Source organism: Citrus clementina, unplaced genomic scaffold (assembly GCF_000493195.1).
Source record: "Citrus clementina cultivar Clemenules unplaced genomic scaffold, Citrus_clementina_v1.0 scaffold_8, whole genome shotgun sequence".
Classification (NCBI taxonomy): domain Eukaryota; kingdom Viridiplantae; phylum Streptophyta; class Magnoliopsida; order Sapindales; family Rutaceae; genus Citrus; species Citrus x clementina.
Window position 1 is genome coordinate 8,657,116 of NW_006262022.1, and position 14,281 is coordinate 8,671,396.

Below are 14,281 nucleotides of genomic sequence, written 5' to 3' on the forward strand. Positions count from 1 at the left end.
ACCCTTTTGACACTCTTTTAACTGCAATATAGGAGCTGGTCTCCCTAAAAAACCCTTTATAAACCCCACCAAAGCCTCCCTGTCCTAATTTCTGATCGTCATTGAAGTCATTTGTTGCTTGAGCCAATTCCTTATACGTAAACCTCTTCGGCCCTGCTCCTTTTTCAAATTCATCATCGATGTACTCATTGAACCCTTGATTATCTTCTCCATCATCCACATTTCTCTTCCTCCTGATGCCAACGACCCAAATGATCAAAACCACCCCACCAGCCAAAACACCTCCGCCAACACTCAGCCCCACAGCCAGTGGTGTTCTGTTTTCCGTTCTTCCTTTTCGAATTGGGCCTGGTGGCACGAGTGAATTAGTAATATTGTCATCAGTCTCCGAGCTTGAACTGAACTCCCAGGAGTAAATCCTGTGAATTGCAGATGCATTTCCAGTGGCTGCCGAGAAGCCAAAAGTAACCCACTCGGGTAAATGTAGCTTCAAGTTGACTTGATACTCAAGAAACTGCCTCACTGTGGCATTATTTCTAATACCAGTGAAAGCAACACTCAATTTCTTTGTGCTGGAATTATAACTAATCCATGCATCATTCATTTTCCCATTTCTGATATCAGCCCACCATGTCAAATTCGTCTCAGATCTCATAGAATTGATATCAATACCCACATGGTTACCTGGTGGATCCCAGCCGCCGTTCCTATAGATATCAAATTCAACAGCAACAAATGGATTGGAAGATGAATTTAAATACTCCCCGTCATTGGTTAGGCCTAAAGAACCTCCTTTAGTGGCATTCGGAATCCTTGAACCTTGCGGCGCAAGAAAGAAGGCAAGCCCATCTCCATATGCGGTTCTGTTTTGAGAATCAATTACAAATGAGAAGTGAGTTGTAAAGTCTGTGAGATTTCCAGTGGCATTATTCCAGAGACGCAACGGCTTGTTATATGTTGCCCGGCCAATCATACCACGTCTTGAAGCTAGCTGAATCACTTGGTTTTCGGGGAAAGCTCTCTCATAGTTGATGCTGCCATCATTGGAGAAACCGGAAAAATTGAAAGATAAAGCATTTGCTAATTGGATTATTGGGGATAACAAGATGATGATCATAAAGAAATTAGCCATTTTTGGTATAGAGGCTGCCTACAAAAATTTTAAGGTAACTTATAAAAATTCAGACAAGTACAAAGTCTTCATAAGGTTCGGTGGAAATGTGGTCAAATTTGTCCACGCGGCAATTCAGAAAACTCGGAAATTGCCTGGAAGTGCCAGTATGCAAATTCTGTTTGGCAATAAAAATTATATAAATAAATAGAAATAAATGGAGTGACAGTGAAATAAAAGCATTACATTAGTTGTGTGTATAATTTTTAATTGCAAGTTTCATTAATTTTTTTCATAAGTAACTACTTGGTTGCTTCTCTTCGGCCTTTGGCCCTCGATGCAAATAAAATTTGTAAGAAATAATAAAGTCAATTTTTAAGTCGTTTTCAAGTCCAAAACGTAAACTTGATGATCCTTTTCAAATTTTCCTTACCAAAATAAATTCTAGAGGCACTAATTTATATTAGATTAATCTTAAAGTGATTTAAGTGCAGAAGCCATCCTCTTTTCTTTACTACGCTTTCGGTTTTTCAATCCTCGGTGATGTTTACTACGCTTTATGCTTCCACCCATTAAAGGAGGATTGATTAGTTAAGAAACGAGCCTGTTATACGAATGGTATTTCTCATGGTTCACTTATATCTGACGGAACTACCATCGGTGATTAAAAAAGTCCTTAAATTGCATCCATTAACTAAGTCCTAACTTTGTGAACTTAATTGAAATGTCCCATAAGTCGAAGAATTCAAACCACTATCGTCTGAACTTAATTGAAATGTCGCGTGAGTTGAGTGACTGTAATCCAATAATCACCTAGCTCATCAAAGTTTCCGCAGTCTCGGATCAGCTGCTGTGACCAGCTTCCCAATTCCATAGACCTCTCAAATCCACTGCATCAAATAGACCCGTCCCTCTTTTTTGGCCATTGGGTTGATGGGTTTTCTCCCACAAGCGATTTTTAAAGCCACAGTGGCATAACTGTAGACACCAGATTCTTTTGCTAGCCTTGCCTGTTGCTCAGGTGCCATGTATTCCATTGTCAAAATGTTGTAGCACTACCGAATTGTTTGTTGAACTAGTGAAAGCAATACTCATCTTTTTGTGTACTAGAATTATAACTAATCCATGCCTTGTTTCTTCTCCCACCTCTAATATTATATATTGGTGTACAAGTAGAAAGTTCTAAATTAAAAATTGACAATAACGATTTCTCATTTCAGAATTATTTACTACGGTTGGCAAATATTGTGTTTTGATTAGTTAATTTGTAATGTGGTTCTCCTTCTTGATAGATCTCAAGCAAGAATATAGGGTTAATAATTTTAGCAGATTATGCTTAGACTTAGAGGTTGTTTGTTAAATGTCTGAAATTTGAAATTTTATTAATTTCAGATATTTTCTAAAATATGCTTGTTTGTTTTTTTGGAACTTATATCTGATTTTTAGATATTTACATATGAATAAAAAAAGTAAATTTTTGTTACTTTTATCTGAATGTAAAAAGGTCTGAATAGTAAGTAAATATTATATTCCAAAAATATCTCTGTAAAATAACTTATTTTCTAAACTATAAAATCTAATCCTCTTTATTTGTTTTAATTTATAAGGACATAAATGTTAAATAACCAAGTTTAAGATATTTTTATTATAAAAACAAACAAGATGCCACTTATATTTAGATATTTAAGAAAGAAAAACAAACATGTCATTCAGATTTTCATAATCAGACCCATTTAGACTTAAGAAAAATTTAAATTCATTTAGATTTTAGACAAAAAAAACAAACGCTACCTTAATCTCTCCCAACTTAATTGGGCTAGGATATAGGCTTCATGAATTTTGAGGAGTTTGGGGTTTCCATTAACCAATATTACAAGACATTTACTCATGGGATAAAATTTCATAATGGTGTTCTAACGAAGGGTTTCAATTGTGATCTGGGTCTTGTTTTACTACGAATCTTGTAAATTATAATCCACAAATAATTTTTCCAAATAGTGGCTTGGGTTAGCACATACCTTTATAGTATATAGACACCTACTAATTGCCGTCTAAAGAAATTGCAAAGTGTTTATGAAATAAAAAAATTTATTGATTTTGATTTTGATTACAAGTTGAGTGCTTGCTTGTTCGCCTTCGCCTCTTCTACTCTTGAAACTCTTTATATACAACTCAAAAACTTTCGACCATTATTGACATTGATTACAAAAGACAAAAGCTGAAAATGACGCTTCTTTATATAAATGCCCACCTTTTTTGAATGCCTTCTTAACTTTTTGTTTATTATTATTATATTTAAAAAATTTCTTTTTATAAAATTTTCTATTATTTTATCTATAAGGTGGCTTATTTTAATTATATTTCTTCTTATGCTTTCTATACTTCTTATGTCTAGAGTAACTACGATATTTACATCCTAATGTTAGGCCAGCTAATATTTTTAGACCCAGACCAAACATATTCTTTTGATAGAAAAATAGTCACAATAGTCTTAAACACTTTTGCCAATACAAATAATCCGTTTGTGATTTTTAGATAGCAATAATATTCAAAAGAGAAAGAAGAAGTTATGAGCAATAATTGACAACGAAATGAAATGAGGAAACTAAAATTTAATTTTTATTTATGTATTTCTTCATTAGACACAATTGTGTAATGTTCTTGTAGAAGTCAAATGAAGCGCGAATTATATTTTTTTTAATGGAGCGTTTATTGTGGTTTAAAAAGTTGGTGTCTCGAAGATTGTTTCTTTTCCGTCTTTGTTTTACTCTTCCGACTTTGACCGTCAATGCACGACCGGTTTAATAATGAAAGCACGCGGTGTCGGTATATAATGAATAAGAAAGTCCATTTTAAATTTTAGTTCTCTATGTCAAATTCAGGATTGGTTTGGAACTTCTGCACAGTACTTTAATAGTTCTTTTATTTGGACTTTAAACTTTTGGATTGGGTTCTTATGTACTTTTCTTTTCTTATCACCCTCCCCAAAAATGGAATGTTTTTCTACCCCAAACACTAAAGATTTTAGAAAAAAAATATATAAAATCTCTTAACGTTTTAAAAAACGTATATTACCCCTATTTTTGTTAATAAATTCTATTTATTTTAATAATAAATTTACTTTTGATTTATAATTATATCATATTCCTATAATAAATAAATTAATATATTGACCTAAGACGTGTAATCGATGACGTGCATAATAAAATTAACAATTTTTTATTTAAAATTCAAAATTGAGATGTAATTACTTTTTACTCAAATTATTCACTCTAAATTATGAATATACCATTTCCAATGATAAGATAATTAAAAAAGATGAATAATAGATAAAATTAAAGTCCATTTTATTTTCTTCCAAAGCAAATTGGGCAAAATGAGATATTAAATAGACATCTATATGGACAAAACGCAAATTGTGAAAATGGAAAGTAAAATTTGGGGGCTCATTGTCTAAAATCAATATGTTGATTATCTCTTATAGGGACATAATAGTCATTATGAACTAAAATAAATTTACTATTAAAATAAATGGAATTTACTAACAAAAATGAGAATTATATGTCTTTTTTGAAATGATAAGGGGTTTTATGTTCCTTTTTCGAAAAGTTAAGAAGTTCACTATCCTTTTCCCATAAAAAGATCATGACTCTTCTAAAATTTCCTACATTAAATAAAGGGCTAAGTTAGGATCGTTTTGAGAGGCCCAAAAATAATTTTAAAAACTTAAAAGTTATTTTGATTTTTGGTTTTTTTTTAAGTCACTTTTGTGAAAATCATCAAGGACTTATAAAAGTAATAGAAGGGTACCTTTTCAAAATATGATTTTGATAATCAATTTTATATTTAATATAATTTCATATTTACATACTCACGTAGATTAAAAAATCTAAAATTATCCTTATTCTAAATATTATTATTACCAATTATATTGAGATAATAAAATAAAACAAATAAAATTAATAAAAATTAAAAATTTAACTATCAATCATTATTTACACATAATAATATACATGTTTTTAAATGTATAAATAAATTTTATGCAATAATATGTTCATTTTACTCATTTGTATATTTTTGTAGTAGTCTAACAATAAAATTTACTAGACACGTACGACTATTTTTAAAAATTATATTTTGAAAATAAATTCTACCAAACATTTAATTAATTCTCTTCACGACTGATTGCTTTTATAATATAGCTAACGATAATTATTTAAAAGCCACAGTATCACCAAACTAGCCTAAAATCTAGAAGCACTTTTCAATATATGGCATTCATGGTTGACCAACTAACTGTTAGGGAAAAATTAGGTTTTTAAAATTTTTATAAAACCTTTTGAAGATCGCTCTCATATAATATATAAGAATTTGTAATCTAGAAATCGTACCTTGAAAATCCGATTTGGCTTTTTCCGTTGAAGTGATTTAGGCTCCTAGATCACGATCCGCCACCACCACTCATGTTACATCACGATCCGTCACCACCACGCTTGTTAGATCACGAACTGTCACCAATGATCCTCTAGGTTATGACTCAGGTTCGATCTGCACTTGACGTGTGGGCGCCTTTATCACTACCAAAGTAACTAGCACGAGAAAATTTTTCTCTCAACAATAGAGAGAAAAATCTTTTTCTCTGATCTGTATAAAGTGACTGCTATATCTTTCTTTAGAGAAAATAAGCCTTTTATATCTCCCTTTAGTGAAAACCCTAGGCTCCAAATAATCAAAAAATAAAACTTACGTTACTTGCTTTTTCTATAGGAGACCCACCTTGTAAAATAACATAAGGCCACTTACACACAAGCTAATTAAATGAAGCCTCCCACTAAATGATATATTTAGGCTTTTGACCCAAATTGCTAGTTATCTTACTTATTAGTCCAGTAGTGGTGTAGTCAATTAAATGAGCTAACCCGGGAATCATTTGGGAACATACAATAGTGGCTATAACAATTAGGCCTGTAATTAAACTAGCCTAATTATTTAATTCCAAATCTACTCCACTAAAAGATTGGAATTGACCTCCATAATTGTATGCTCGAATAATAATTCATCCCAAGCCACATTGATTTCTTTACTGCACAATCCTTTGTACCACATCTTTAATTAAATCGATATCTCAACTGTCCAATCAATTTAATTACATCTTGTTCCTTGATACTTACTGGTTTTCTCTAATGACCATTTTCAACATACTAAATATGTTGACACACTATGGCCAGAGAATTCTATGATCAAGTGCCAAAAACCCATCAAGAGATGTGTTGTACAAATTCTATATTGTTAATCTATAACTCCAATACTCATAAATGCTCCCACCAAGATACCGGGTAATTTAGACTACAAGTATGTGTCATGCCCATTGGTAACTCAAATGGAATAACAATTACAATCATGAAATCATAATTAACTCAAGATTAAGATTACAGTAAAATCAACGCCTATGAGATTTAATAAGTCTGACAGTTATTACAAAGTTAATTAAATCTCATATGTGATCCTGTTCAATGTAGTCGTACTACATCAATAAATTCATACATGATTAAGACAAACCATTCAATGAATTTATTACATTCTATACCAAAATAAAGTGTCCAACTTTATTTATCAATTGCGAGCTAAATTTATTTAATCATAAGATAACTTATATTTATGTCTTCTGTGAATCCACATGGTGATCGCATAAATACATATAATATGATTAAATGGACTTTAATAAAAATATTAATGCAATTAAGATATTTGCATACCTCATTATTTTTATTAATCGGAAAAAAATGTTTATTACAATTAAATAAACACATATGCTTTTAAAGAGCATATTTTCCCAACACTAACATCCAAAAATTAATCTTGTGGGTGCTATCTAATTGAAATAGTAAAAATCTCTTGTGTTAAGACAAGAGTTTTAGGGTTGCAACCCTACACACATTGGCAAAAGGAGCATTGAGTTGTCATTCGACTAAATATGAAAAATGTTCCTCATGCCATATTTTCAAAACTGGAAAATGCTACTCGCCCTTTGATGAGTGGTGGATCGCTGCTCTTTTAACCACGAGAGTAGTAGTTTTAGTCCTTAGGGACACAAATTCTTTGTAAATTAAGAATGTCTTAATGGGGCTATTTTAAAGTCTTTCTTCCTTGCAAAATGCAAGTGGAGCGAACATTCCTTAATTATTACTGAGTGTAGACAATTTAGGCAAATGCTTTAATAGAATTTAATGTAAAGTTGTAATCTCAACTAATTATCTTATTGTAAATATTAATAATTGTATATTGGAATATAATAGTTGTAAATATCAAATGTAATATAAGTTATTTAATTGTATTATTCGTATAAAAAAGAAAAATTGGACTAAAAAACGATCAGATGACACTTTGCATTTCTCTAATATTTTCTTGATGTCATTTTCAATTATTTTTATATTTTTAGCCAAATGTTCTTCAAGAACAATTTTCTTATCTTCAATGTGAATAGATGTAATCATATCAATCATCTCAGCTTCCACAATACTTTTCTCTAGATTGAGCATTATGTGAAAAAGTGAAGAAGATTCCTCATTTCTTATCTTTACAGGAAGTTATTACGTGAATATATAACAGGGCTAATAAGCTATATAAGGTAATGAATAAATCTAATATCTAATCCTATGTCAAAGGGATTGCAAATAAAATAATACAGAAAGTCAAAAGACACAGAAATCAATTACATAAATTAAGGGAAATCAATCTTAACTTCAAGGGGGAATGTATGTCAAGAATGTTCAACTTGCTGATTAAACTCTTGAATATGTTTCCTCCTAAAGCTTTTGTAAAGACGTCAGCTAGCTGAAGGGATGAAAGAACAAATCTAGTGACAATCTGACCTGCTTGAATTTTTTCTCTCACAACATGGCAGTCAAGCTTGATATGTTTCGTGCGTTCATGGTACACAGGATTTGTAGCGATGTGAAGAGCTGCTTGGTTATCACAAAACAATTGGATTGGTCCCAAAGAAACTTGCAAATCGTTAAATAAGTATCGAAGCTAAATGAGTTCACAAGTTGCAGCAGCCATGGATCTGTACCCGGCTTCAGAAGATGATATGGAAACAATTATTTGTTTCTTCGTTTTCCAAGAGATTAAAGAGTCTCTAAGAAACACGCAGTAACCCGAAGTTGATCTTCTTGTCATAGGACAGTTAGCCCAATTAGCGTCACAATATGACTTTAGTTGCAGGGAGTTATTGGAGGAGAATAACAATCCAAGTCCTAGACCCTTTTTCAAATATCTCACAACGCAAAGAGCAGCATCCCAATGAGGCTTTCTTGGAGTATGCATAAATCGACTTAGATTGTTTACAGAATATATAATATCTAGTCTAGTAATTGTAAGATAAATTAACCAACCTACCAATCTTCTATAACGAGAAGGATTGTTCAACAAATCACCTTCAGAATCTGAAAGTTTCAAATTTTGTTCCATAGGAAAATCAACTAGTTAAACCCCAAGGAATCCGACATCTTCTAAAATCTCCAATGTATATTTACGTTGAGATATAACAATTCCAGTTTTGGATCTTACCACTTCCAAACCAAGTACTTGAGATAACCAAGATCCTTGATATGAAATTGTCAATGAAGAAAGAGTTAGAGATCTTGAATAGCTTGTTCATCATTCCCTGTGATAACCATATCATCCACATAAATGAGAACTAATGTTACTGATGAGTCCTTTACTCACAAACAATGAGTGATTAGAAAGTGATTCAGTAAATCCAGCTACTTTAATAGCCTCATAGAATTTAGAAAACCAATTTCGGGGTGCTTGTTTAAGTCTATAGAAAGACTTGTGTAGGCAACATACAAGCTTCTCCTCCGGTCGACACAGACCTGGTGGTGGAGTGATATATACTTCTTCATCCCAGTCCCCAGGAAGAAAAGCGTTATGTACGTCCCCTTGAAATAGCGGCCAATTGAGAATTGTAGCTAAAGCAATAAGACATCTCCCAGTGGTTAACTTGGCAACTGAAGCAAAAGTTTTATGATAATACAATCCTTCTTTTTGAGTGAATCCCTTTGCTACCAAGCGGGCTTTATACCGTTTGACTGTGCCGTTAGAATTATACTTGATGCGAAAGACCCACTTGCTGCCAATGGGTCGTTGGGTTGAGGGAAGAGGAACCAATGACCATGTTTTTTTTTATTTTCAAGAGCAGTGAGCTCATGGTTCATGGCCTCACGCCATTTTAGATCCTGTACTGCTTGGGCATATGTGGTAGGCTCAACAACACTTGAAATGGTGTTAACAAAAGCTTAATGAGAAGAAGATAATGAATTATAAGACATAAAGTTTGCTAAAGGGTATTTAGTACCTTTCTTGGAAGACGATGAGAAGCATGTAATAGAAGTGCACAATTGTGTACTAGCCTGACCACAATGAAAGTCGCGTAATAGCACAGAAGGCTATCGAAGACGATTGCTACAATGAAGAACAGGGGCAGGCAAATTTGAGTTTGATGAAGAAGATGTGGGTGATAAATGTGATGGAGGAGAAATGGATATATTAGGAGAGGAATGGTCGATATCAGGTGCAGAAGATTGTAGATTTTGTATAGGCTTTGTAGAAGAATTGTTAGGTGGTGTAAGTGAAGATGAGGTGAGATTTGGATCAAAGTTAGATAAAGGCATGTGAGAAGTATTCAATTGAGTATTAAGATCGGAAGTGGAAAAAGGAAAAATGTTCTCATGAAAAATTACATCACGACTTGAGAAACATTGTCTAATATCAAGATCATAAACTTGATAAGCTTTTTGACTAGATGGATAACCTACAAAAATACACTTATGAGCACGTGGTGAGAATTTGGTTAAACGTTGAAGATTAGTGGCATAACAAAGACAACCGAAAACCCGTAAATGTGTGTAAGTGGGTGATTTGTTGTATAATATTTCATATGGTGATTTATTGTGTAACACTAGGGTAGGGAGTCAATTGATGAGATAAGTGGTAGTAAGTAAGCTTTTCCCCCAAAATTGCAATGGTAAATAGGCTTGAAATCGTAAAGCTCTACCTACATTGAGAAGATAACGATGTTTACATTCCACCACACCATTTTGTTGTGGTGTATAAAGACAAGAGGTTTGAAGCAAGATGTCAAGGCTAGAAAAAAATGATTTCATTGAGGTGAACTCTGAGCCATTATCAGTTCGTACACATTTAATTTGGCAATTGAATTGAGTGTTAACAAATGTAATAAAGGATTTTAGTAAACCTTGAGTTTCATATTTGAATTTCATAAGAAAAATCCAAGTAAATCAACTGTAATCATCAACAATTGTCAAAAATTAATGTGCACCTGTGTGAGTTGCAATTCGATGAGGACCCCAAATATCACAATGAATAAGATCAAAGGAATGCATGCTTTGAATTGAACTGGAAGAAAAAAAAATATAGTTTGCTTTGTCAAAGGACAAATTTCACATGAATGCTGAGAATCAAACATAAAATAAGGAAATTTTTATGACAAAAGTTGAGATGGTGCTTTGGAGGGGTGTCCCAATCGTTGATGCCAAGTGATGGCAGATGGAGAGGAGACTTAATAAGATTTTGGTGGTGAAGATAACAACTCAGAATGTGGCTCAAGATCGTACAATCCTTTTATACTGCTTCCCCAGGCCAATCATCCTACTCGTAGCTAGGTCCTGCAATACACAAAAGGTAGGGAAAAAGTGAATGGAACAATTTGAAGCTGATGTGAGTTGACTAACAGATAAAAGATTCACATGAAAAGAATGTACACATAGAACATTTTTAACATATAAGTTGTTTGATAGATGAGCTGACCCAATACTTGTAATTTTAGCATGAGAGCCATTTGGTAAAGAGACTTGAGAAGTCATAGGAGGAGAGGTTTTACATGTGAATAAAGTGGCTATATGATTTGTAGCACCACTATCAATGATCCAATTCATTGAATTAAAATTTTACAAGGTGGATGATAAACAAAAAGGAGTAAAGATACTTGGATAATTTGCACGAGGATGATTTTCACTGTTTCTGAAGAAGGCTTTAATTTGTGACAATTCTTTGGGAGTAAATTAAAGTGATGAATCAAATGTTTGAACTGCCTTTATGGATGCTTGAGAGGATTCAGTTCCTATTTGATTTGCAGCAAATTTACGGATTCGATTCGGTGGTTGAACATCCTTTCCATGAAACTTGTGTCCAATAGGAAAACCAATCAAATAGTAACATTTGTCTACTGTATGAGTGGTGCCATCACAGTAAGTGCACAAGAGCGGTTTCTTTGGCAAACAAGAGTTGGACTAGCGTTGGGAATCAGATCCTTGTTGTTTAAAATTTGACTGAGTTTTGACATTCATGGCTTGAGTCTGATCTATTCCCTTGTGTTCAACTAGCCCTTGTTGCTTTTCTTCCTCACAAAGAAGAGAATATGCTTTCTTGACTGTTGGTAAAGGTTGTATCAGCATAATTTGCCCCCTAATAGCTGAATATGTTTCATTCAAGCCCATAAGAAATTGTCCGAGCCTCACTTTTTCATCTCTATCATTTAGATGTTTCATCCCTCCACAAGTACAAGGAACATGTGGGGTACACATCTTCAATTCATCCCACAAGGTCTTTATTTTGGTGTAATAAGTGAAAATGGAATCTTGGTTTTGTTTCAATTCAACGATGAGGCGTTGAACCTGATAATGATGAGAAAAATCACCTTGTGACAAGCGTTCTTGTAGATCTGCCCAAATTTCTGAAGGCGTTTCCACGTAGAGAACATTGTTGGCAAGGTCTGGACTTAATGAGTTGAATATCCAAGAGAGAACCATATCATTATAGTGTTGCCATATTTAATATATAGCATCGGTCTCATTTGGTGTAGGTATGGTTCCTTTGATAAACCCCAATTTGTTTTTGGCACTAAGACTTACCAACATTGATCGCCTCCACATAGCATAGTTGGTTCCATCAAGAACCTTTGGAACAAGCATCATCCCTGGATGGTCAGAGGCATGAATGAAGAGTGGATCAGATGGATTTATGGATGGAATAGACATGACTTGATCAATAAGCGTTTGAGTTCCTTGACCAACACTAGAATTTGTAGTGGGAAATAGTTTGGGATAACACTAGTAGAATCAGTATCTACCATAGAAAAGAGTTGCGGAAGCTTTGTTTCAGAGGCGTTAGGATCAACGCTCTGATACCTTGAAAAAGTGAAGAAGATTCCTCATTTCTTATCTTTACAGGAAGTTATTACATGAATATATAACAAGGCTAATAAGCTATATAAGGTAATGAATAAATCTAATATCTAATTCCTATGTCAAAGGGATTGCAAATAAAATAAATACAGAAAGTCAAAAGAGACATAAATCAATTACATAAATTAAGGGAAATCAATCTTAACATTATGCATATTTTAACACAAGTTGTTAGATTAATTAGTACTTTTTTAATTAATAAATTTTTATATAGTTCCAATACTATTAATTTATAAAGGTTATATTATATTAGGTCAGGAGAGGATCCAAGATCCACATATACTTATTGGTTTCATCAATGATTACGCATGCCAATTTTTTTACTGCTATACCATTGATTATAATAACCCAAAAATTAACTTTAACCTTTAATAATAGATACAAACGTAACTTGTAAAATAGTATATAACATCATTTGAATGTTATAAAAATTATTTTAATATTATTAACTGTCAGATATATTTTAATACTAGTACTATCTATTTGACAGATTAATAATATTAAATAATTTTATTTGACATTAAAAATAATTTACGGAACTTTCTTTATTTTATTTTATAGTAATATTTTTTTTATTATATCCACATATTTTTTCGGATAACAAGAGACATACTTGTTACGTTACTAAGATTCTTTTTTTCTACGATGGGAAGATCAACATAATTCAAAAGAAAACTTAATACCAATACTCCAAATTTCAAAATCCACCTTCAAAACTTGAAAGTTCAAGGCCATGATTAAGCCCCCAAAAGTTGATATCATCGCTCGCCGTTCTCCCCCTGTCCGCATGATTTGACAAAATCTACGAAGTGCATATTTACTGTAGAAATCATATGCCAATTGCTCAATTCAAATTCTATTTCAAGCCTAGGCTTCCATCCAAATCACTCAACCTTTCTAAAGCTATATCAGTAAGTCTGGAACAATACAAAGGACAAATAAAGAAGATAAACATTAAGAAAAAATAAACAAAATAAAAATTTGAAATTATGATACAAACTTTATTGTCGATCTTTTTTTCTAATTTGTGCTTTTTTTTTCAATTATAATTTGCTAGAGATCAGCGTCAAAGTAAAAAGAGTTAAGAGGGAAAGAATTTAACATGAGTTTGATTTCTAGAGATCGCACGTGAATTTGATTTCTATTTAGGTTAAAATTAATTAAAATAAAATTTTAACCATTTAATTTCATTAATGATACATATAAATAAATCCTTAAAAGTTAATGAAAATTGGTAAAAGGAATGCCTAAGAGAGGATAAATATTTGACGATGGAAATCTAGTCTTATTAGTTGACAAAGTAAATGACTTATGCGTGGCTACATGAGCACCACAAGACTTTATGATATTTTATAGAAATAATGATACAGCACAAAGGGGTAAGTGTGATGTCAAACTACAGAAAGCTTTCGTTGATTCCGAATTCTGTAACATTGGGTGTTCATTTGAGTTAAGCTAATTTTTTAATAATTTTATATTATGTGTTCATTTATGTTATTTATTATCCAATAATCACTCAATCACAAAATTATAAAAACTCAATAAAAAGCTCATATCAACACTGAATCCAAAATCTTATTTAAACAGTTGTTGCTACGTGTGATATTCAAAAGCAATCAGTATGATAGGATCAATTGTGGTGATCCTGGTGGATGTGATGGAGGTCTATTGCAAACAGTTCTGTATCTCTGTTTTTAAAACAAACGAAACAGATCAATTGCCACCCTAGAAAATAAATCTTTAAAAGAAAAAAAAACCATTTGTTATCAATTTTTTATTTTAAAAACTTTATATAACCTGAATTTAATATGAATTACAATTAATTTAAGACGACATCTTGACCGGCTAATACTATCGATATTTGATTGCTTGAGTTTTCAACCATCTCAGTCAATATTTGACA

The 14,281-nt window shown here is 32.4% G+C and overlaps 1 protein-coding gene across 1 annotated transcript in view; it reads right to left on the reverse strand.

Annotated features, from left to right (window-relative positions):
* The window catches only part of LOC18034287 (L-type lectin-domain containing receptor kinase IX.1), a 2,082-nt gene extending 950 nt beyond the window's left edge, over positions 1-1,132 (reverse strand). The window contains exon 1 of the mRNA XM_006423576.2: positions 1-1,132. This exon is cut by the window's left edge and continues 950 nt beyond it. Coding sequence (XP_006423639.2) covers positions 1-1,132 — 1,132 coding nt within the window.
* Positions 1,133-14,281: the final 13,149 nt, after the last annotated feature.